The sequence below is a fragment of the Odocoileus virginianus genome, chromosome 25, assembly GCF_023699985.2.
Source record: "Odocoileus virginianus isolate 20LAN1187 ecotype Illinois chromosome 25, Ovbor_1.2, whole genome shotgun sequence".
Classification (NCBI taxonomy): Eukaryota; Metazoa; Chordata; class Mammalia; order Artiodactyla; family Cervidae; genus Odocoileus; species Odocoileus virginianus.
In genome coordinates, this window is record NC_069698.1 from 48,856,030 (window position 1) to 48,880,637 (window position 24,608).

The 24,608-nt window shown below is 44.8% G+C and overlaps 1 protein-coding gene across 1 annotated transcript; it reads left to right on the top strand.

Moving 5' to 3' along the window:
- The first annotated feature begins 464 nt into the window (after positions 1-464).
- LOC139031080 (large ribosomal subunit protein eL21-like) lies at positions 465-24,399 on the top strand. The gene is made up of 2 exons (XM_070455202.1): positions 465-665; positions 23,863-24,399. The coding sequence occupies exons 1-2, from the start codon at positions 465-467 to the stop codon at positions 24,364-24,366; spliced, it is 705 nt and encodes a 234-aa protein (XP_070311303.1). The 3' UTR covers positions 24,367-24,399.
- The last annotated feature ends 209 nt before the right edge of the window (positions 24,400-24,608 follow it).

The window sequence follows — 24,608 nt, forward strand, 5'->3', positions numbered from 1 at the left end:
CTTCCAATGAACACCCAGGACTGATCTCCTTTAAATGTGAATCTAGATTGCATTCAGGTAAAGGTTAAAATCAGCCAAGAGAAGAGGAGACACACAGGATGGAGGCAGGAGAGGTCCTCCTTGGCGTCCAGGGAAACAGACGGGGCCTCAACGGAGCTTCCGGGGACGGACCCCCTCCCTCCATGTCCTCAGCCTTAGCTCCTCTCCGAAGCACTGAGATAACATTATTTGATGTACATTTCTGGAGTTGTTTCTACAGGTGTGAAAAGCGCCCCCCAAATGGAATACGTTAACTACTTGATGACCATTAGCACTTAGCCCCCAGACCGACCCACACCTCACAACTGATAATGTCATCACCAGGTCACCACCCGGTTACCAATCAACCAATCAGAGGATCGTGCATGAGCTGACTACAGACCTGTAACTCCCCTGCCTCATGTGGCCTTTAAAAATGCCTCCCTATGAGCCGCTCGCCTCGGAGGGAAAAGGCACGCCGCATCCAGGGAGAGTGCGCCCAGGCCTCTGGCTGCCTGGGCCACTCGACGCGGAGGGAAAAGGCGCGCTGCACCCGGAGAGAGTATGCGCAACTCCCTGGCTGCCTGAACCGCTCAGGCCCGGGAAGGCACAAAACGCAGGGGCAACCGAATCCGCGCTTTTGTGGAGTACCCGAAAACTGGAACCGCACTCAACGCAGGGCCCGCTCCATATGGAGCAGCCGGGAGCCTGAGCAGTGTAGACGGCGAAAGCACAGACACCCGTGAGCGGGGCAAACCCAGTGTGGCCGGAACACGGTGAGTGCTATCCACACAGAGCGGCATCTGTCTGCAGCGCCCCGCCCTCCCCATAGCAGGACTGAACTGAACTAGGGAACCTAAACAAGAGATCAGCTCCGCCCACCTGTGTCAGGGCGGAAATTAGACGCTGAAGAGACTGCAACCAGAAGCCAAATAAACAAAGGGAACCGCTTCAGAAAGGACCAGTGCAACAGATTAAAATCCCTGAAGGTAACACCGACTACACGGGAAGGGGCCTATAGATATCGAGAAGTGTAAGCTGGAAAGAGGAGCTATCTGAAATTGAACTGAACCTACACTGACCGCAACAACTCCAGAGTTTTTGTTTTTGTTTTTAAATATTGTATTTCAAAGAGTCTAACCTCTACGCTAGATTGTTAATCTTTGTATTTCAGTACGTGATATAAATTTTGGACATTTAAGAATCCAATATTCAGTTCCCATTTCTATTCAGGAGTGTGGTGATTACTCTCCCACTTTTGACTCTCTGTTTTCTACCTCAGAACACCTCTATTTCCTCCTTTCCCCTTCTCTTCCCAATCCAATTCTGTGAATCTTTGTGGGTGTCTGGGCTACGGAGAACACTTTGGGAACAGATAACTGTGTAGATCTGTCTCTCTCCTCTTGAGTCCCCTTTTTCTCCTCCTGTCACCTCTATCTCCTTCCTCCCTCTCCTATTCTTCATGTAACTCTGTGAACCTCTCTGGTTGTCCCTAACGGTGGAGAATCTTTTCACCATTAACCTAGAAGTTTTATTATGAGTGCTGTATAGTTGGAGAAGTCTTGAGACTATTGGAAGAATAAAACTGAAATCCAGAGGCAGGAGACTTAAGCCCAAAACCTGAGAAAACCAGAAAACTCCTGACACACGGAACATTAAGGAATAAGAGACCATCCAAAAGCCTCCATACCTACACCAAAACCAACCACCACCCAAGAGCAAATAAGCTCCAGTACAAGACATCCCACGCAAATTCTTTAGCAACGCAGGAACATAGACCTGAGTGTCAACATACAGGCTGTCCAAAGTCACACCTAACACATAGACCCATCGCAAAACTCATTACTGGACACTCCATTGCACTCCAGAGAGAAGAAATCCATTTCCACGCACCAGAACGCTGACACAAGCTTCCCTAAACAGGAAACCTTGACAAGCCAATCGTCCAACCCCACCCACTGGGTAAAATCTCCACAGTAAAAAGGAACCACAGACCACCAGAATACAGAAAGCCCACTCCAGACACAGCAATCTAAACAAGATGAAAAGGCAGAGAAATACCCAACAAGTAAAGGAACATGAAAAATGCCCACCAAATCAAACAAAAGAGGAGGAGATAGGGAATCTACCTGAAAAAGAATTTAGAATAATGATAATAAAAATGATCCAAAATCTTGAAAACAAAATGGAGTTACAAATAAATAGCCTGGAGACAAAGATTGGGAAGATGCAAGAAATGTTTAACAAGGACCTAGAAGAAATTTTAAAAAGTCAATTAAAAATGAATAATGCAATAAATGAGATCAAAACCACTCTGGAGGGAACCATGAGTAGAATAACAGAGACAGAAGATAGGATAAGTGAGTTAGACGATAAAATGGTGGAAATAAATGAAGCAGAGAGGAAAAAATAAAAAAGAATCAAAAGAAATGAGGACAACCTCAGGGACCTCTGGGACAATGTGAAATGCCCCAACATTCAAATCATAGGAGTCCCAGAAGAAGAAGACAAAAAGAAAGGCCATGAGAAGATACTTGAGGAGGTAATAGCTGGAAACTTCCCCAAAATGGGGAAAGAAATAGCCACCCAAGTCCAAGAAACCCAGAGAGTTCCAAACAGGATAAACCCAAGGCGAAACACCCCAAGACACATATTAATCAAATTAACAAAGATCAAACACAAAGAACAAATATTAAAAGCAGCAAGGGAGAAACAACAAATAACACACAAAGGGATTCCCATAAGGATAACAGCTGATCTATCAATAGAAACCCTTCAGGCCAGAAGGGAATGGCAGGACATACTTAGAGTAATGAAAGAGAATAACCTACAACCTAGATTACTGTACCCAGCAAGGATCTCATTCAGATATGAAGGAGAACTCAAAAGCTTTACAGACAAGTAAAAGCTTAGAGAATTCAGCACCACCAAACCAGCTCTTCAACAAAAGCTAAAGGATCTTCTCTAGACAGGAAACACAGAAAGGTTGTATAAACGCGAACCCCAAACAACAAAGTAAATGGCAACGGGACCATACCTATCAATAATTACTTAAATGTAAATGGGTTGAATGCCCCAACCAAAAGACAAAGGCTGGCTGAATGGATACAAAAGCAAGACCCCTATATATGCTGTCTACAAGAGACCCACCTCAAAACAAGGGACACATACAGACTAAAAGTAAAGGGCTGGAAAAAAATATTTCACGCAAACGGAGATCAAAAGAAACCAGGAGTCGCAATACTCATATCAGATAAAATAGACTTTCAAATAAAGGCTGTGAAAAGAGACAAAGAAGGACACTACATAATGATCAAAGGATCAATCCAAGAAGAAGATATAACAATTATAAATATATATGCACCCAACATAGGAGCACCACAATATGTAAGGCAAATACTAACGAGTATGAAGGAGGAAATTAATAGTAACACAAAAATAGTGGGAGACTTTAATACCCCACTCACAACTATGGATAGATCAACTAAACAGAAAATGAACAAGGAAACACAAACTTTAAAGGACACAATGGACCAGCTAGACCTTATTGACATCTATAGGACGTTTCACCCCAAAACAATCAACTTCACCTTTTTCTCAAGTGCACACGGAACCTTCTCCAGAATAGATCACATCCTGGGCCACAAATCTAGTCTTGGTAAATTCAAAAAAATTGAAATCATTCCAGTCATCTTTTCTGACCACAGTGCAGTAAGATTAGATCTCAATTACAGGAAAAAAATTATTAAAAATTCAAACATATGGAGGCTAAACAACACGCTTCTGAATAACCAACAAATCATAGAAGAAATAAAAAAAGAAATCAAAATATGCATGGAAATGAATGAAAATGAAAACACAACAACCCAAAACCTATGGGACACTGTAAAAGCAGTGCTAAGGGGAAGATTCATAGCATTACAGGCCTACCTCAAGAAACAAGAAAAAAGTCAAATAAATAACCTAACTCTACACCTAAAGCAACTAGAGAAGGAAGAAATGAAGAACCCTAGGGTTAGTAGAAGGAAAGAAATCTTAAAAATTAGGGCAGAAATAAATGCAAAAGAAACTAAAGAGACCATAGCAAAAATCAACAAAGCTAAAAGCTGGTTTTTTGAAAAAATAAACAAAATTGACAAACCATTAGCAAGACTCATTAAGAAACAAAGGGAGAAGAACCAAATTAACAGAATTAGAAATGAAAATGGAGAGATCACAACAGACAACACTGAAATACAAAGGATCGTAAGAGACTACTACCAGCAGCTCTATGCCAATAAAATGGACAACTTGGAAGAAATGGACAAGTTCTTAGAGAAGTATAACTTTCCAAAACTGAACCAGGAAGAAATAGAAGATCTTAACAAACCCATCACAAGCAAGGAAATCGAAACTGTAATCAGAAATCTTCCAGCAAACAAAAGCCCAGGACCAGATGGCTTCACAGCTGAATTCTACCAAAAATTTAGAGAAGAGCTAACACCTATTTTACTCAAACTCTTCCAGAAAATTGCAGAAGAAGGTAAACTTCCAAACTCATTCTATGAGGCCACCATCACCCTAATTCCAAAACCAGACAAAGATACCACAAAAAAAAGAAAACTACAGGCCAATATCACTGATGAACATAGATGCAAAAATCCTTAACAAAATTCTAGCAAACAGAATCCAACAACATATTAAAAAAATCATACACCATGACCAAGTGGGCTTTATCCCAGGAATTCAAGGATTCTTTAATATCCACAAATCAATCAATGTGATACACCACATTAACAAATTGAAAGATAAAAACCATATGATTATCTCAATAGACCCAGAAAAAGCCTTTGACAAAATTCAACATCCATTTATGATTAAAACTCTCCAGAAAGCAGGACTAGAAGGAACATACCTCAACATAATAAAAACTATATATGACAAACCCACAGCAAGCATTACCCTCAATGTTGAATAATTGAAAGCATTTCCCCTAAAATCAGGAACAAGACAAGGGTGCCCACTCTCACCACTCCTATTGAACAGTTTTGGAAGTGTTGGCCACAGCAATCAGGACAGAAAAAGAAGTAAAAGGAATCCAGATAGGAAAAGAAGAAGTGAAACTCTCTCTGTTTGCAGATTACATGATCCTCTACATAGAAAACCCTAAAGACTCTACCAGAAAATTACTAGAGCTAATCAATGAATATAGTAAAGTTGCAGGATATAAAATTAACACACAGAAATCTCTTGCATTCCTATACACTAACAATGAGAAAACAGAAAGAGAAATTAAGGAAACAATACCATTCACCATTGCAACAAACAGAATAAAATACTTAGGAGTATATCTACCTAAAGAAACAAAAGACTTATACATAGAAAACTATAAATCACTGATGAAAGAAATCAAAGAGGACACAAACAGATGGAGAAATATACTGTGTTCATGGATTGGAAGAATCAGTATTGTCAAAATGGCTATACTACCCAAAGTAATCTATAGATTCAATGCAATCCCTATCAAGCTACCAACGGTATTTTTCACAGAACTAGAACAAATAATTTCACAATTTGTATGGAAATACAAAAAAAACCTCAAATAGCCAAAGTAATCTTGAGAAAGAAGAATGGAACTGGAGGAATCAACCTGCCTGACTTCAGACTCTACTACAAAGCCACAGTCATCAAGACAGTATGGTACTGGCACAAAGACAGAAATATAGATCAATGGAACAGAATAGAAAGCCCAGAGATAAATCCACGAACCTATGGTCACCTTATCTTTGACAAAGGAGGCAAGGATATACAATGGAAAAAAGACAACCTCTTCAACAAGTGGTGTTGGGAAAACTGGTCAACCACCTGTAAAAGAATGAAACTAGAACACTTTCTAACACCATACACAAAAATAAACTCAAAATGGATTAAAGATCTAAATGTAAGACCAGAAACTATAAAATTCCTAGAGGAGAACATAGGCAAAACACTCTCTGACATAAATCACAGCAGGATCCTCTATGACCCACATCCCAGAATATTAGAAACAAAAGCAAAAATAAACAAATGGGACCTAATGAAACTTAAAAGCTTTTGCACAACAAAGGAAACTATAAGCAAGGTGAAAAGACAGCCCTCAGATTGGGAGAAAAGAATAGCAAATGAAGCAACAGACAAAGGATTAATCTCAAAAATATACAAGCAACTCCTCCAGCTCAACTCCTGAAAAATAAATGACCCAATCAAAAAATGGGCCAAAGAACTAAACAGACATTTCTCCAAGGAAGACATACAGATGGCTAAAAGACACATGAAAAGATGCTCAACATCACTAATTATCAGGGAAATGCAAATCAAAACCACAATGAGGTACCATTACATGCCAGTCAGGATGGCTGCTATCCAAAAGTCTACAAGCAATAAATGCTGGAGAGGGTGTGGAGAAAAGGGAACCCTCTTACACTGTTGGTGGGAATGCAAACTAGTACACCCGCCTTGGAAAACAGTGTGGAGATTTCTTAAAAAACTGGAAATAGAACTGCCATATGACCCAGCAATCCCACTTCTGGGCATACACACTGAGGAAACCAGATCTGAAAGAGACACGTGCACCCCAATGTTCATCGCAGCACTGTTTATCATAGCCAGGACATGGAAGCAACCTAGATGCCCATCAGCAGACGAATGGATAAGGAAGCTGTGGTACATATACACCATGGAATATTACTCAGCCATTAAAAAGAATTCATTTGAATCAGTTCTAATGAGATGGATGAAACTGGAGCCCATTATACAGAGTGAAGTAAGCCAGAAAGATAAAGACCATTACAGTATATTAACACATATTTATGGAATTTAGAAAGATGGTAATGATAACCCTATATGCAAAACAGAAAAAGAGACACAGATGTATAGAACAGACTTTTGGACTCTGTGGGAGAAGGCGAGGGTGGGATGTTTCAAGAGAACAGCATCGAAACATGTATATTATTTATGGTGAAACAGATCACCAGCCCAGGTTGGATGCATGAGACAAGTGCTCGGACCTGGTGCACTGGGAAGACCCAGAGGGATCGGGTGGAGAGGGAGGTGGGAGGGGGGATCGGGATGGGGAATATATGTATATCCATGGATGATTCATGTCAATGTATGACAAAAACCGCTACAATATTGTGAAGTAATTAGCCTCCAACTAATAAAATAAATAAATAAATAAATAATAAAAATGCCTCCCTGAAAACCACAATTGAAAGAGACACGTGTACCCCAATGTTCATTGCAGCACTGTTTATAATAGCCAGGACATGGAAGCAAGCTGGATGTCCAACGGCAGACAAATGGATAAGAGAGCTATGGTACATATACACAATGGAATATTACTCAGCTATTAAAAAGAATGCATTTGAATCAGTTCTAATGAAGTGGATGAAACTAGAGTCTGTTATACAGAGTGAAGAAAATCAGAAAGAAAAACACCAATACAGTATATTAATGCATATATATGGAATTTAGAAACATGTAATGATGACCCTATACACAAGACAGCAAAAGAGACACAGGTGTAAAGAACAGTCTTTTGGACTCTGTGGGAGAAGGTGAGGTGGGGTGATTTGAGAGAATAACATTGAAACATGTATATTAGCATATGTGAAATAGATCACCAGTCCAGGTTCGATGCATGAGACATGGTGCTCAGGGCTGGTGCACTGGGATGACCCAGAGTGATGGAATGAGAGGGAGGTGAGAGAGGGGTTCAGGATGGGAGCACATGTACACCCATGGCTGATTCATGTCAATGTATGGCAAAACCCACTACAATATTGTAAATAATTAGCCTCCAATTAAGATAAATAATTTTAAAAATGCCTCCCTGAGTTGGTGTATTCTGCGTATTCGTTGCCCTGGACCCCTTGTTTGGTGCAATAAATACTGAACTCCTTCATGGCAAGCGGGGTCAGTAGACTGGCTTTACTGCCTGTGGGTTAATGGACCTATGTTTGCACAAGGGTCTAACGGCTTAGAGACCACCTCTGGGGAGCTGAAGGCAAAGACCAGATCTCTCTTTGGGCAAGGATAAATTGTTTATTACACGAGGCCCTTTCCTTGTGATACATTCACACCTGCTCACGACCTTGGAGGAAGGGCCCAACCTCTGTGCTCATGTGACCGGCATGAAGAGGAATCCCACTTGGCTAGAGAGAAGGACTGGGAAACAGACACGGACAGCCACTCTGTAACAAAATGTGCCACAGACTGGCCACTGAGAAATCACCCCCGGAGCTTTTCTCTACTCATGCGGTATGGAAGAGAAACGTCAGTCTGACCCCACGCAGCTCTCGCGTCAGGCCCCTTTGGCCTCATTTCTGACTCGGTTGCGTTCAGAACCCATAGTCGGCATCGACTTTCAATTGGAGCGGCAAATCATTTTTTCTTAAAAAGGAGGCGGGGTGGAATCCCAAAGATTAACAAGCTTCTTGCCTCTATCAGGTTACCTTTCCCAGTGAGGTAATGTTACCATGAAGATTGCCTTGCAATCTTTACCAAAGGGAGAAGTTCACATCTTTATTCATTCTGGGGCCTTGTTGACACTTGAAAAGTCTTCCGCCTGCACCACCAAGTTCAATAGGCGGGGGGCCGCCGGCCTTACTGTTTCGGGCTGGAGGAGGGGAGAGGAAAGAAAGACACCTTTGGGCCTGAGGGTGCCGGGGATGAGGGGAGGGGTGGGAAGGAGACTAGAGGGAGAACACCTTTTCACTTGACCTCACAAGCTTTCTCTACACCCTGGGCTATCCCGAAGGAGAAGGGGAGAGTCTCTTTTCTCTGGAGGTCCTCCAGACCCCTAGTGTCCTCAGGATTTCCATTCTCCTCCAGCTTTCCTCTGATAGGAGACCAGGGCCACAGACAGATGCTTTATCCCTTCATTACATGGACAAGCAGCAAAAAAACACCCAAACCCAAAGGCCTGGATGGCCAAAGCCTCAGCGGGGGGCGGGGGGCTATATAGAAACAAGAGTGGAGTTTTGCTCTCCCTGCCACCCCACTTTCCCTGCTGTACCTCATTCCTAGAGGACCCAGGAGGTTCCTCCTGGGGATATTTTAATTATTTACTAACACGTACTTATTAATACTGAGCATCCATTACTGCCAAGCATTGGTGGGAGTGATGACGGAGAGGCATAGCCGATAAAAATAAACAAGGAAGAGGGATTGGGTGGAGAGGGAGGTGGGAGGGGGGACCGGGATGGGGAATACATGTAAATCCATGGCTAATTCATTTCAATGTATGACAAAAACCACTGCAATGTTGTAAAGTAATTAGCCTCCAACTAATAAAAATAAATGAAATAAATAAATAAATAAATAAAATAAACAAGGAGTAAAAGAGTGTTTGCATGACTGGGTGAATGATTTCCGAGTGCACAGGAACCGTGTCTTTAAGAAGGTGATGTTGAAAAGAAAAGAAAAAGAAGGTGATGTTGAGGGACTTCCCTGGTGGTCCAGTGGCTAAGACTGAGCTCCCAATGCAGGGGACCAGGGTTTGATCCCTGGTCAGGGAACTAGATCCCACGTGTCACAACTAAAGGTCCTACATGTCACAGTAAAGAGCCAGTGCAGCCAAATAAATTAATTCAAAACAAAACACACACCAGGGGACTTCCCTGGCAGTCCAGTGGTTAAGACCTCACCTTCCAATGAAAGGGCTGCAGGTTTGATCCTTGCTCGGGGGAACTAAAATCCCATATGCCTTGGGGCCAAAAAACCAAAACTTAAAACAGAAGCAATATTGTGACAAATTCAATAAAGACTTTAAATACACCCACACACCAGAAAAAGGAGAAGGAGCAAGCAAAGCTAAGAAGGAAGAGGGAAAATATCCTTGATTGGACTATGTAAGCCTTGAACTGAACTGGCTGAGATGTTGCTTCTACACCTTGTGGTATGAGTGGTCACAGTAGAAATTAAGTTCAGCCACAGGAAAGTTAATAAAGCTACAATCTTCACTGTGCTTCCCAGACTGCACAGTGGTAAAGAAGCCACCTGTCAATGCAAGAGATACAGGAGACACCAGTTTGATCCCTGGGCTGAAATGGAGTAGGGGAAATGGTAACCAGCTCTAGTATTCTTTTTTTTTTTTTAAGGAGGAATTAAAAACATTGTATCTGTGTATTCACAATCACACACAAGTTACCTTTAGAGTTCAAATTACTACACAGAAATCATTTGGGTTTTATATTTCCAGTTAAATTACAGTATTGGTTTTTTTAAAAAAAGACTTATATTAATTCAGTACCTTTTTAGCATACCAAATTGAAATACGTTAAGTTCAAACTTCAGATGTATGGGAAACAGTCTTCAAATACAACACAAACATTTTTTAAAGTTACCATATCGTTCACATGTGGTGCTTGCAATTCTGAGTTGTTATACACAGAATAGCTCTCCTTTAAATATGGCAAAATCGACATGCCATAAAGCTCAAAGTTGTATAGTCAAGCCAAGAACTCAAAGTTGTACCATCTCTTAAAAGATTTGGCATTTCTGAACTAAAAAGCACAACATATAAAGAAGGTTAGGAACAATCCCTCCTCCTCATTACAGTCAAAAAACACTGCATGGTGGCTTGGAATTTTGCATAAGATGCCACATTATACCTTGGGAAATTCCAAGGGTAATTAGATGACGTCCGACTGGGGTTCTTTTCCTGCTCCAGCATTCTTGCCTGGAGAATCCCATGGACAGAGGAGCCTGGCGGGCTACCGTCCACAGGGTCGATAAGAGTCAGATATGTGCGTGCAAGCACAATCCTTATCATGGACAGGGACGGCTGGGGAGGGACCAGGCCTTGGGCTGAGTGCTCCAGGGGCTTCCTCCAAGGTTAACTAACCCTCGTGGTGACCCACATCAGCTTGAGCATGGTGGGCTTATCATGGACGGGGATGGCTGGGGAAGGCCCAGGCCTTGGGCTGAATGCTCCAGGGGCTTCCTCCAAGGTTAACTAACCCTCGTGGTGACCCACATCAGCTTGAGCATGGTGGGCTGGTGACAGTGGGGACTCCAGAGTCAGAGGGAAAAAGCTTTGAATTCTAGGTTTGTGATTTCAGGAAAATACTTGATGCACTGAAGCCTCAGTTTCCTCATCTGTAAAAGGGGTCTAACGCACCCTCCCACTGAGGCCAGGAGGGCCAGATGTGACGGCCCGTGGAGACTTGTCACAGAGTCAGGCACAAAGGAGCCCAGAGGATGGGGACAGCCACACAGCAAAGGGTCTTGGTGGCCCAGGGGACAGACAGCTCAGTGGGAAAAACGGGGTTCCCTCGGTGTTCCCAGGTCTCAGAAAGGAAGCCTTAACTACCTCAGGGCTCTTTTCTAGCACGCTCTTTTTGGCAAAAGAAAAACATCATATTCTCGGACTACTGTTACATAACTGCTTATGTAACTGCTTAAAGGAAGCATAGCTCTACTGAAGTCTGAGATTTAACAGGATCAACTGTGATTGCTTTAAAATAAACCATTTCCAGACTTCCCTGGAGGTCCAGTGGCTAAGACTCCACACTGCAGGGGGCCCGGGTTCGATCCACGGCCAGGGAACTAAGATCCCACATGCTGCATGGTGCAGCCAAAATAATAACAATAATAGTTAAAAAATAATAAAATAAACCACTTCCCCCCACCAACACAGAAAGAGCAAGCCTAATAGTCAGTGCAGGAGGCTCCCCACCACCTATGAGGCTCTGATTAATGGTGGTAGTTAATATAAACTGAAAGTAAAAGGCAAGAGTAAGCCCATCTTCTCTGGGAAGGCAGGTGATCAGAATTCTAGTCCTGGTTGGGAAGGCTTGCACAAGTCACTTACCCCTTGCTACTCAAAGTGTGGTCCATGCATTAGCAGTCTGGGCACTGGGGAGCTTTTGGAAACACAGAGTTTCAGCCACACCCCAGATTTACTGCATCAGGGCCTATATCATTAACCAGATCTCCAGGGGATTTTATGCATGTTGAAGCTTGAGAAGCATTGACTTAATATTCTGAGACTTTCTCTCCTAAATGAGGGACCGGAGTGGCATTTAAACAAATTGAATGAAAGTATGACTGGCTTTTTAGAAGATAAAAAATATAGATTCACAAAGAAACACATTAAGCAAGACAGTGAAAGTGAAAAGCAAAGTCCTTTTTCAGCCCAGAACTCCCCTTCAATCCACAACACCCCCCAGCTCCTGCCTTCCAGTAACCATTCTTTAAATGTCTTCAAGCTCAACCTCGTGTTCAGCATTTCTTTCTTCCTGGCAGCCCATCCACACTCCAGCCAGGCCTCTCTCTCTCTCTTTATGTTTCATGGAAAAGCATTTCATTTTAAATATAGCCGTGTGTATATGTCAGTCTCAAACTCCGAATCTAACCCTCCCCTCTCTCCCTTCCCCTGTGACCATAAATTGTTCTCTAAGTCTGTGAGTCTCTTTCTATTTTGTAAATATGTTCATTTGTATATATTTTTTTTAAAATTCTGCATAGAAGTGATATAATAATATGATTTATCTTTCTTTGTCTGACTTATTTCACTTAGTATGATCATCTCCAGGTCCATCCACGCTGCTGCAAATGGCATTATTTCATTCTTTTTAATGGCTGAATAATATTCCATTGTTTGTAATACCATATCTTCTTTATCCAGTCATCGGTTAATGGATATTTAGGTTGCTTCCGTGTCTGAGCTGTTGTTAACAGTGCTGCAATGGACATTGGGGTACATGTGGCCTTTCAGAGCTAGGCAGGCTTCTCTTGAAGCCCTGTTATTTGTATTGAGGTTGGGGGTGGGTAGGAGTAGAAAACACATTTTCTCCCCAAGCCAACCATGCTCTTCAAAAAAACGCTCACTCTGATCTGGCTGACAGATTCTTCACTTTCTCTTATGTCATTTACAGGAGCATTCCAGGTCAAAAGATTGGTCCAGCTGCCTCTTAGCAAATTATGAGGGAATATACTTACATCTGTCTTTAGCATGTCAGGGGCCTATCACCTATCATTCATATTCGTGGCTTGGGGTTTCAGCTGACGTTCTCAGATGGAGGTGTCCTACAGTCTTCCAAACCTGAAGGTCTATGGATTGATTGCAGACACCTGATTTGTTCACCCATCATTTCATGGCTGTCTCTTTCTCTATTTCTTCAGTGTGATTGTGACTCAGTCAAAATATGATTTCCTTCCATGTGGCCCATTCTGGCCTCCCTGAAGGGGATCTCCCAACATCTTGGGCTTCCATGACTCCAGTTAGATACTTTCCATCTTTCAGGGCATCTTGCGTGCCTTTGTGCTCAGTCACATCTAACTCTTTTGCGACCCCATGGACTATAGCCCACCAGGCTCCTCCGTCCATGGAATTTCCCAGGCGAGAATACTGGAGTGGGTTGCCATTTCCTCCTCCAGGGGATCTTCCTGGCCCAGGAATCGAACCAGTCTCCTGTGTCTCCTGCATTGGCAGGCTTCTTTATCTGCTGAGCCATCAGGGAAGTCAGTCTTAAGGCCAGTGTATCACCCGTGCTTCTGACCAATCAGCTGTAGACTGATTCCAACAACCCTCTTCCTTGAGTTTGATTAATTTACTAAGATGGCTAACCCTAGTGGCTTAGGGTGGGCTTCCCTTGTGGCTCAGCTGGTAGAGAATCCACCTGCAATGCAGGAGACCCTGGTTGGATCCCTGGGTTGGGACGATCCCCTGGAGAAGGGAAAGGCTACCCACTCCAGTACTCTGGCCTGGAGAATTTCACGGGCTGTATAGTCCATGGGCTCCCAAAAAGTCGGACACAACTGAGTGACTTTCACTTTCAGGGTGGCTAACAGAACTCAGGGAAACACTGAACTCACTAGATTATCAGTGTATTATAAAAGGAAAGGGCTTCCCAGGTGACGCTAGTGGTAAAGAACCCGCCCGCCAATTCAGGAGACATAAGAGACACGGGTTTGATCCCTGGGTTGGGAAGATCCCCTGGGGGAGGGCATGGCAACCCAGTCCAATATTCTTGCCTGGAGAATCCCATGGACAGAGGAGCCTGGCGGACTACAGCCCACAGGGGGTCCGCCCAGAGTCAGACATGCCTGAATCAACTTAGCACGCACACATAAGTTGAAGCATCTTAGCACGCACGCCTAAAAGGATATGAACAGCCAGATGGAAGAGGTGTGTAAGGACGGGCTTGGGGGAGGGACATGGAGCTTCCTTTCTAGGCATCCTTATCTCCCCCACCTTCATGTGTTCACCAGGCCAGAAGCTCTCCAGATCCTATCTTTTGGAGGTTTTCTGGAGGCTTTGTTACTGAGCAGGGCTCTTGATCTTCCCAGGTCAATAGAAACTGATTAAAGGCCACACAAGAAATTTAGGAGAGGCTTACTGGGGCCACTGCTGCGACAGTGCGGAGTGAGAGCAAAGCAACAGGTTCCCTTGCTCGCTAGCTCCCAGACTGGGGGGCAGCTGGGGCTGGGGTTGGGAGCAGGCTTGTTCCTTGCATGGGGTGAGGGTAGGGGTCAGGCTAGAGGGGTGGCTTAGGCGGTCTGCCCACCCCTTAGGTGGTGCTGAGTGCAGGGGGCATGTGCAGCACCCTGCTTTGGCCCCCAACACCCGGCTTTCGCTCTTGTTCACTCAGTCCTGTCCGGCCGGCTCTTTGCCACCCTTTGCGACCCCAGGGACTGCAGCACAACAGGCTTCCCTGTCCTTCACTATCTCCCAGAGTAGGCTCCTCAAAAGCAGCTGTGAGATTTTCGGTTTCTTTGTATCTTTTGGCTCCAGAATTTGCCCTAAAGGGGTATGCTCATGCACACAGTTATTTTAAGTCTCATATAGTTTCTTTGTATTTTGTTGCTTGAGGCGAGTTGTGTTCAGGTGCAAGCATTGCCGCTTGGTAGCAGAGTCCCAGGTCTCAGCTTATCTCAGCTTCATTATATAGACATCATTGATTAAATCATCATTGGTGACTGATCCAATCTCCAGTTTCTCTCCCTGGAGGGGCCAACCTCTGATGAGTTTCTTCTGGCAACCAACTCCCATCCTTCAGTTCAGTTGCTCAGTCGTGTCCGACTCTTTGCGACCCCATGGACTGCAGCATGCCAGGCCTCCCTGACCATCACCAACTCCCGGAGTTTACCCAAACTCATGTCCCTTGAGTCAGTGATGCCATCCAACCATCTCATCCTCTGTCATCCCCTTCTCCTCCTGCCCTCAATCTTTCCCAGCATCAGAGTCTTTTCAAATGAGTCAGCTCTTTGCATCAGGTGGCCAAAGTATTGGAGTTTCAGCTTCAGCATCAGTCCTTCCAATGAACACCCAGGACTGATCTCCTTTAGGATGGACTGGTTGGATTTCCTTACAGTCCAAGGGACTCTTAAGAGTCTTCTCCAACACCACAGTTCAAAAGCATCAATTCTTTGGTGCTCAGCTTTCTTTATAGTCCAACTCTCACATCCATACATGACCACTGGAAAAACCATAGCCTTGACTAGACAGACCTTCCTTTGTTGGCAAAGTAATGTCTCTGCTTTTTAATATGCTGTCTAGGATGGTCATAACTTTTCTTCCAAGGAGTAAGTGTCTTTTAATTTCATGGCTGCAGTCACCATCTGCAGTGATTTTGGAGCCCAGAAAAATAAAGTCAGCCACTGTTTCCACTGTTTCCCCATCTATTTGCCATGAAGTGATGGGACAGGATGCCATGATCTTAGTTTTCTGAATGTTGAGCTTTAAGGCAACTTTTTCACTCTCCTCTTTCACTTTCATCAAGAGGCTCTTTAGTTCTTCACTTATCCTTCAGTTCAGTCAGTCAGTTGTGTCCGACTCTTTGCGACCCCATGAATCGCAGCACGCCAGGCTTCCCTGTCCATCACCAACTCCCGGAGTTTACTCAAACTCATTCACTTATCCTTAGGTGGAACCAAAAGTCGTCTCATTAACATAAAAAAAGGCACCTTGGACTTCCCTGGTGGTCCAGCAGTTAAGGATCTGCCTGCCAATGCAGGGACATGGGTTCGAAGCCTGGTCCAGGAAGATTCCACACGCTGCAGGGCAACTAAAGCCGTGTGCCACAACTTCTGAGCCAAAGCGCCAAGGGCCCGTGCACCACCACAAGAGAAGCTACTGCAGTGAAAAGCCCGCACACCGTAGCTAGAGTGCAGCCCCCACTCCTGGCGATTAGAGAAAGCCTCGTGCGGCAACGGAGACCCAGCGCAGCCAAAGATAGATTAAAACATTTGAAAATATGCTTACTAAAAAAGGACATCTTTATCTCTCTAGTCGCCTAGGAAATAGCAAGGATCTTAGGAGCTCTGTGTTGGAAATGGACGAGGACCAAATATATATTTCATTACGTTATCATACTGAACCTGTGTACAAGTCCCTGTGTCCTTGTCTTCTGAAGTAAAATGTTGACTTAAGAGTTAATTGGACTTCCCAGGTGGCGCTAGTGGTAAAGAACTCACCTGCCAATGCAGAAGACGTAAGAGACGTAGGTTTGGTCCCCAGGTCGGTCGGGAAGATCCCCTGGAGGAAGGCATAACAACATACTCCAGTATTCTTGCCTGGAGAATCCCACTGACAGAGGAGCCTGGCGGGGGACAGTCCATGGGGTCACAAGGAGTTGGGCACAACTGAAGCAATTTAGCATGCACACAGGAGTTAATGATTGGGAAATGTGACAATGTAGAAACAAAGAAATAGCTGTTGGGCTAAGGAACTGGTAACAATTTAGATGATAATTCTGCAACGTACCAGAGTCACCAACTGCCAGGTCCCTGAGAGGTACAGACAAAAGCCTGACACACATTTCTAAATTGTTTTCACAGGAAGCAGACCCCCCTCCACATGAAAACTGCTGGTCACAAGAACACAGACCCTAGACCGGTTGAAACCAGAAGGTTAATGATACTTGAAACCTCACTTTGATGCCAACCCATCTAAGAACTGTCCACGAGTTGATCACAGCCTGCTCCTTGAGCACTGTAAAACTCTTCACTAGCCCCTCGAGGGTGGGCCACAGGGTCTTCAGGGTATTAGCCCACTGTGGCCCCCTGCGCCTGGCAAAGCAAGTAAAGCTACTCTTTTCTGCTTTACCCAAAACTCTGTCTCCGAGTTTCTATCTGGCACCGATGAGCAGAGGCCGAGTTGCGGCACTGCTACGACACAGACACGCCTTCTTTAGGGAAACGCAGAATTGGGGCCCATAAGCAGTCTGTATTTTGTTTTGACACCAGTTGATTTACTCATCAGATATTTAAGGGCTTCCTTTGTGTCCCGGCGCTGGACTGGCACCAGAGGCTTGCTTATGAGCGAAGGAGGCAAGGTCAAAGCCGAAGAACAGCACCCCTCCGAGATGGTTTCCCATTATTTTCGATTCTGGGAGGAAAAAATCTGAGAACTGAAAGCCTTCCCTTAGTCTTGTCAAAAGATAAACTGAGGTATATTAAATGTTCTGAGTTTATGTGAGCAAAAAGTAATTTGAGTCGGTCGGCATCCAATCCAGGAAACGGAAAGCATCTGAGGGGCCGTACCAAATGAGGGTCCTAAAGGCAGAAGGGAGCAGAAACAAGGAGGGAGGGAGGCAGGCTAGGACCTGGGACCCTTCCCGGCAGTGCGGGTGCCTGGACTCACCTCTCCTCTAGCAACAAATACAGAGAAACTGTATGGGACTAAAAATAAAAATAACTGCCAGCACCAGCCCTTGGGGCAAATTTTGGAGAAAAGATAGAAAGAGACAAAAAAAACAAAAACAAAACCCACCACTGCCACTTTTAAAGTTGTTGCTGTTGTTCTGTTGCTAAGTCAACTGGATAAGTTGGGTCTGACCCTTTGTGACCCCATGGACTGCAGCACACCAGGCTGCTCTGTCCTGGACTATCTATCCTAGAGTCAGCTCAAATCCATGTTCATTGAGTCAGTGATGCTATCTGACCATCTCATCCTCTGCCATCCTCTTCTCCTGCCTTCAGTCTTTCCCAGCATCAGGGTCGTTTCCAATGAGTCGGCTCTTCGCATCAAATGGCTGAAGTATTGAAGCTTCAGCTTCAGCATCAGTCCTTCTAGTGAGTATTCAGGACTGATTTCCTTTAGGATGGACTGGTTTGATCTCCCGGCAGTCCAAGGGATTCTCAAGAGTCTTCTCCAGTATCTCAATTCGAAAGCATCAGTTCTTCAGCACTCAGCCCTCATGGTCCAGCTCTCACATCTGCACATGACTACTGGAAAAACCATAGCTTTGGCAGGAGCAAAAGCAGGGTATTGCACAGGCCCTCTGCACACAACACCAGTGCCACCCTAACCAGTGTAGGGATCTGACAATTCCTGATTGGCCAGTTAAAGATGCCATTTCTGGGAGAGCTGAAACTGTAACTAAATTACAGCTTGGTAACATGGGGCTTCACACAAGCAGTTCCACTGGGGGCCTGTTGTCTTGTTTTTAACAGCCTCAGCCAGAGGTGTAAAATTTATCTTAGTGGTATTTTTAATAGTCAGGCAGTTAAAGATACGTGTGATAAAATAGTTTTGGAAAATACCCAAGTACGGTAAACTCAAATGGCCCAGAAGGGTGAGCAGGTAAGTCAGCACCTCCCTTCCCCAGAGCTGATAGGGGAAGTTGTGGTTTAGGGCCTGGGGCGGGGGTGGGAGGGGGAGGGGGTGGTGGTGGGGCGGGGGTGGGAGGGGGAGGGGGTGGTGGTGGGGCGGGGGTGGGAGGGGGAGGGGGTGGTGGTGGGGAGGGGGTGGTGGTGGGGAGGGGGTGGTGGTGGGGCGGGGATGGGTGGGGGAGGGGTGGTGGTGGTGGGGCGGGGGTGGGAGGGGGAGGGGGTGGTGGTGGGGCGGGGGTGGGAGGGGGAGGGGGTGGTGGTGGTGGGGCGGGGGTGGGAGGGGGAGGGGGTGGTGGTGGTGGGGCGGGGGTGGGGGGGGAGGGGGCTCCTGGTAAGCTCTCCTTTCTTCTCAGGCCTGTCCTAGATTCTTGGATCAGATGGTTCTGGCTTACTGGCCAGAGAAGGTGGCGGCGGGGGTGAGATGAGTCCCCAGTCCCCAAGAAAGGCCTTGGACTCACATGTCTAACCAGCTGTGTAGGTCACTCACTGTCAAATGCTCCTGGGTACCAGACGCTGATCCAGACGTTTGGGGTACAGCGTCTTGGAGGGGAAGAGTTAGGAAGGGGTGGGTGCATGAGCACCTGACGTGAGAAACGGGGCAAAAATCTACAGCCTTCCCCATCACTCTCAACTGCAAACCACGCATTCCTGGGACATTAAAAAAAAAAAAAAAAAATCCAGCTTGTTAACATTTCTGGAAAATTTTATCTCAAAAACAAAAGTAAACAATAAGGACATTCCCCAGTCACTCTCAAACCAACTTACTAAGAACAACTTTTTCAGAACTTGCCTATGGTTCGCCATAGTGTGCTTGTCCTAAATTGAATTGTTAATTTCTCTGCTAATTACCCAAATAAGCCTGTTTTCCTGGGAAAATAACTAGTTCCTAACAAAACCAAACTGAAGCACTCTTCCACCCAGCCGAACTGGTTTGACTTGTCTTCCTGGTAAAATTGGACTGAATTTCTCACTTCAAACCAGTTCAGAGTTTTTATTCCCATGCAAATGAAGAGTTTACAAGAAAATAATATATATATACCATGTTGATTCATGCACAACTAATTGCATATATAGCAGGACTGCTATTAATTTAAATACCTGATCATCTCTGGAATTATTGTGATTCTGAGTCCTGTTATATATGGCACTAAAAGTAAACTCAAAACACTTTTGTAAGAAAACCGTAAGGGGAAAAACAGTCCTGATCAAGTGGCATTTGAAGGAAAATTACTGTTATTTTGAGTAATAGAAAGCCAAACAGATCTTAGAGACCTTAGGTACTTACTGTGTGTTTTGTTTGAATCAAGGCATGTGAGAGTCTTACAGCGATTAGTCACTTTAATAACGCTTAACCTGCAAAATCGTCAAGGCTGTATATTGTCACCCTGCTTATTTAACTTATATGCAGAGTACATCATGAGAAATGCTGGGCTGGAAGAAGCACAAGCTGGAATCAAGATTGCCGGGAGAAATATCAATAACCTCAGATATGCAGATAACACCACCCTTAAGGCAGAAAGTGAAGAGGAACTAAAAAGCCTCTTGATGAAAGTGAAAGAGGAGAGTGAAAAAGTTGCCTTAAAGCTCAACATTCAGAAAACTAAGATCATGGCATCCTGTCCCATCACTTCATGGCAAATAGATGGGGAGACAGTGGAAACAGTGGCTGACTTTATTTTTGGGGGCTCCAAGATCACTGCAGATGGTGATTGCAGTCATGAAATTAAAAGACACTCACTCCTTGGAAGGAAAGTTACGACTAACCTAGAGAGCATATTAAAAAGCAGAGACGTTACTTTGCCAACAAGGGAAGGTCTGTCTAGTCAAGGCTATGGTTTTTCCAGTGGTCATGTATGGATGTGAGAGTTGGACTGTGAAGAAACCTGGGCACCGAAGAATTGATGCTTTTGAACTGTGGTGTTGGAGGAGACTCTTGAGAGTCCCTTGGACTGCAAGGAGATCCAACCAGTCCATCCTAAAGGAGATCAGTCCTGGGTGTTCATTGGAAGGACTGATGCTGAAGCTGAAACTCCAGTACTCTGGCCACCTCATGTGAAGAGTTGACTCATTGGAAAAGACACTGATGCTGGGAGGAATCGGGGGCAGGAAGAGAAGGGGACAACAGAGGATGAGATGGCTGGATGCCATCACCGATTCGACGGAAATGGGTTTGAGTAAACTCCGGGAGCTGGTGATGGACAGGGGAGGCCTGGCGTGCTGCGATTCATGGGGTCGCAAAGAGTCGGACACGACTGAACAACTGAACTGACTGACTGACTGAGCTTGCAAAATTAGAATAACCAAGTGAGGACAACAATAAGATGTCATTTTATACTTTAAAAGAAATTTCATGGTGTGGTTCCAAGACTGCGGGCCTGAAATGGACCCTGGTTCTAGTCCAGGTTTTGCCGTTTCTAGACTGCGATCACCTCTGAGTGTTAATTATCAGTCTGTAATTTGGGGATATGATACTCACCTGACCTCCTAAGATGTGCTTGTGAGTACAAAGCAGAACAGGAAGTGTGAGGGCAATTCATGGACTTGACTCCCCGTGCCAAGGACAGTTTTGTGTAGGAGGGAGGAGCTCCAGGCAGACAGGAGATGATAAGGCTGTTGGTACGGATACCCTCACAGTGTGAAACACCAGCCCTCTCTAGCAAAGAAAAAGTACAGACCTATCGCAAGACAAGCAGCTTCAAGCTCAAGTTCATAACCATGTCAGTTCATTGCAGTGGACATGGTCCAGCTGCTGGTACTGGCTTGACATTGCTAGTGACCACCTGAGCATCTTATTACTGCCCTGAATGTTCTGTGGTGTTCTCCTCGGGCTGACTTTCTCTCCTTACTTTGCGTACCAGTTAGGATGCTTTAACAGGCAAGTGAAGAAAACGCTTCTCAGAATGGCTTAACTGATCACAGAGTGCATTATCTTGCAGAAGAGATCCAGAGAAGGTATGGGTTCCAGTTAGTTAACTAATGGGCTAGAAAATGCTGTCTTTCAGCTTGACCCCCCTTAGCTTGTTTTTACCCACATCATGTTTGCAGGATGGTTGCCTGAGGACATTCAGGAGAAAAAGCCAAATTCTTTTCACGTATCTTTTTTTTTTTTCAATAAAGTCATTTCTTAAAAAAAAATTATTTATTTATTTGGCTGTGTTGGGTCTTAGTTGCGTTATGTGGGTTATGTGGGATCTTTCGTTGCAGCACACGTACTTTCTAGGTGTAGCCTGCAGTCTTGGGAGTGTGTAGGTTCCATGACTGTGGCGATTGGGTTAGTCGTCCTGCAGCATGACACTGTCAGTTCCATGTTCTACCTTAGTTCCCCGACCAGGAACTGAACCTGCGTCCCCTGCATTGCAAGGCAGATTCTTAACCACTGGACCACCAGGAAAGTCCTGGTCACAGTTAAGTTTGTGATGTCTCTTGGATATCTAAGACAAGAAAGATAACAGTGGACTTTCGCTTTTAACTCCAACTTCAAATTCACAGCATTTCACACTGTGAGGGTATCTGTGCCAATAGCCTTATCATCTCCTGTCTACCAGTAAGCCTTTTTTAGAGAAAGAAAACATTCCCCAGAGCCCTGAATGGCGACCCCCTCCCCCCCCGCCGACGTCTCACTGACCAGAACTGAGCGTCAGGCTTACCCTTCTACTTGGTGACAGGCAGAATGGGCTGACCTGGCTGGTTCAGACCGTGTTTTCTCCAGTCACACAGCTGACGTCAGACACTGGAACAAGATCTAAGTTCTGCCAGTCTGGATGGAAAAAACAAACAAACAGGGCAGTCAGGCAGGCATACAACAGTGCCTGCTGGAATTGGAAAATGACCTTTATAGTTTGGTTCAACTCTGTGTAGAAGTTGAAAGGGAAGGTCCATTCTTACCTTTCTTATCTTAGATGTCCAAGTGACATCACAAACTTTACTGTGACCAAAATGAAACTACTGATCTTTCCTTTTCCTCACAAAGAAAACCTGCTCCACCCAGTCTTCCAGTCTTTCCAACCATCCTCGATAACAACCATCTCACGCACTGAATCGAAACCCTGGAATCATCCTCGACTTCTCTTCTCTTGCATCTAGTATTCCAACCACCAAGCAACTCCTATTGGCATTGCCTTCAAAACACACCCTCCTTGGGGCCCAGGAAACAAAGAGCAGCAGGGAGCTGAGAGGCCAAGCTCTGGTACCAGAGACGAGGGAGCATCTGGAGGCAGCATCCCCTCGTGGAACTGGGGGCCCTAGTGACGGGAAGCTGCAGAAGCGAAACTGCTCCAGGTGGCTCTGGGGACCACGGAGGGGAACAAGAAGCCAGAGCAGAAGAGGAAGGACAAGGCCTCGTGGGGGGCTGCAACTGACATTCTGGTTTGTGGGCACCTGTGAGCTGCTACTTGGAGCATGCCCAGAAATAGCTAAGGACACCGGGGGATGGAGGAGAGGGCTGATGCCCAACGGAGCTGGTGGCGCTTGTGCCTGGAAGGAAGGGCAAACGGCCTTCATTTCGTGGCTGAAGGATAGTCAGGCTGTTTGGTGCTATAGGTGCGTGCCTCGTGGCTCGGTCATCATGACTCTTTGCTACCCCCATGGACTGTATAGTCCACCAGGCTCTTCTGTCCATGGGATTCTCCAGGCAAGAGTACTGGAATGGGTAGCCATTCCCCTCTCCAGGGGATCTTCCCGACCCAGGGATCAAACCTGAGTCTTGCCTCTCCTACATTGCCGGTGTATTCTTTACCACTGGGTCACCTTGGTGCTATAGGTGGGAAACTCAAATGAATACAATCGGGATGATGTTTTGAAGATATTAAACCTTTATATTTTTATTTCCCTCTTAAATCACATTCCTTGGCAGCCTTCCAACTCCAAGTTTGAGCCACCAGCCTCTTTGTCCCAGGAGAGTCTGTTTACTCCTAGAACGAGGAAGTCATGGCTTTGAGTTCCAAAGATGATTTTCTTGAGCTGTAGCACGGGGTAAAGAGGCATCCTGGTTTGCCTAGGGCAGTCCCAATGACTCTCGTGATCTCGACATGATTATTAATGCACCTGATCATCAAAGGTATCCCAGTTTGGACAAATAAATTATAGTCACCCCCACCTTAGACAACAACAGTTTTAAAAAAAAAATTTTTTGAGAAAACGATTTTCTAAGTTTCTTTAGCATCCACTAACAAATCACAAATCAAGTCTTCTGAAAAGATTCTAGAATTTCACTTCAAATTGAGGGGAACAAGGAATCAGGGTAGCCGCCTCCCATCTCTCTCCCAGCCCCTCAGGCTAATTCGCCAAAATGACCAACACAAGGGGAAAGAAAGCGGCACCTGCTACATGTTCTCGAGGCCTTTTAGAAAACATGGAGTTGTTCCTTTGGCCACATACATGGGAATCTACAAGAAGGGTGATATTGTAGATATCAAGGGAATGGGTACTGTTCAAAAAGGAACGCCCCACAAATGTTACCATGGCAAAACTGGGAGAGTCGACAATGTTACCCAGCATGCTGTTGGCATCATTGTAAACAAACAAGTTAAGGGCAAGATTCTTGCCAAGAGCATTAATGTGTGTATCGAGCATATTAAGCACTCTAAAAGCCGAGATAGCTTCCTAAAACATGTGAAGGAAAATGATCAGAAAAAGAAGGAAGCCAAAGTGAAAGGGACTTGGGTGCAGCTGAAGCGCCAGGCTGCTCCACCCAGAGAAGCACACTTTGTGAGGACCAACGGAAAGGAACCCGAACTGTTGGAACCTATTCCCTATGAATTCATGGCCTGAAGGGTGTAAAAATAAAGACCTGGACTGTACAAATATTTCTCTTGAGTAGAGGTATTGTGTCCAAATTCAGTGGGTGATGTCTTTTCAAATTTAGTGTTTTTTCTTCTTTGAAGATGTAAGATAGTTTGTTGTTCAGTATGCTTCATTTTTTTAATAAATTGCCAGATATTATTAAAAAAAAAAAAGAAATCAGGGTAGAAGGTAGGCCAGTGGTTCTTACAGTGTGGTTAGAAGACCAGCAA

What these genes read in the sequence shown, in the direction of transcription:
- LOC139031080 (XM_070455202.1), top strand. Translation starts at nt 465, where the DNA reads ATGAGCCGCTCGCCTCGGAGGGAAAAGGCACGCCGCATCCAGGGAGAG. An exon ending in CGAATCCGCGCTTTTGTGGA is followed by an intron (nt 666 to 23,862) that starts GTACCCGAAAAC and finishes TCTCTCTCCCAG; the next exon opens with CCCCTCAGGCTAATTCGCCA.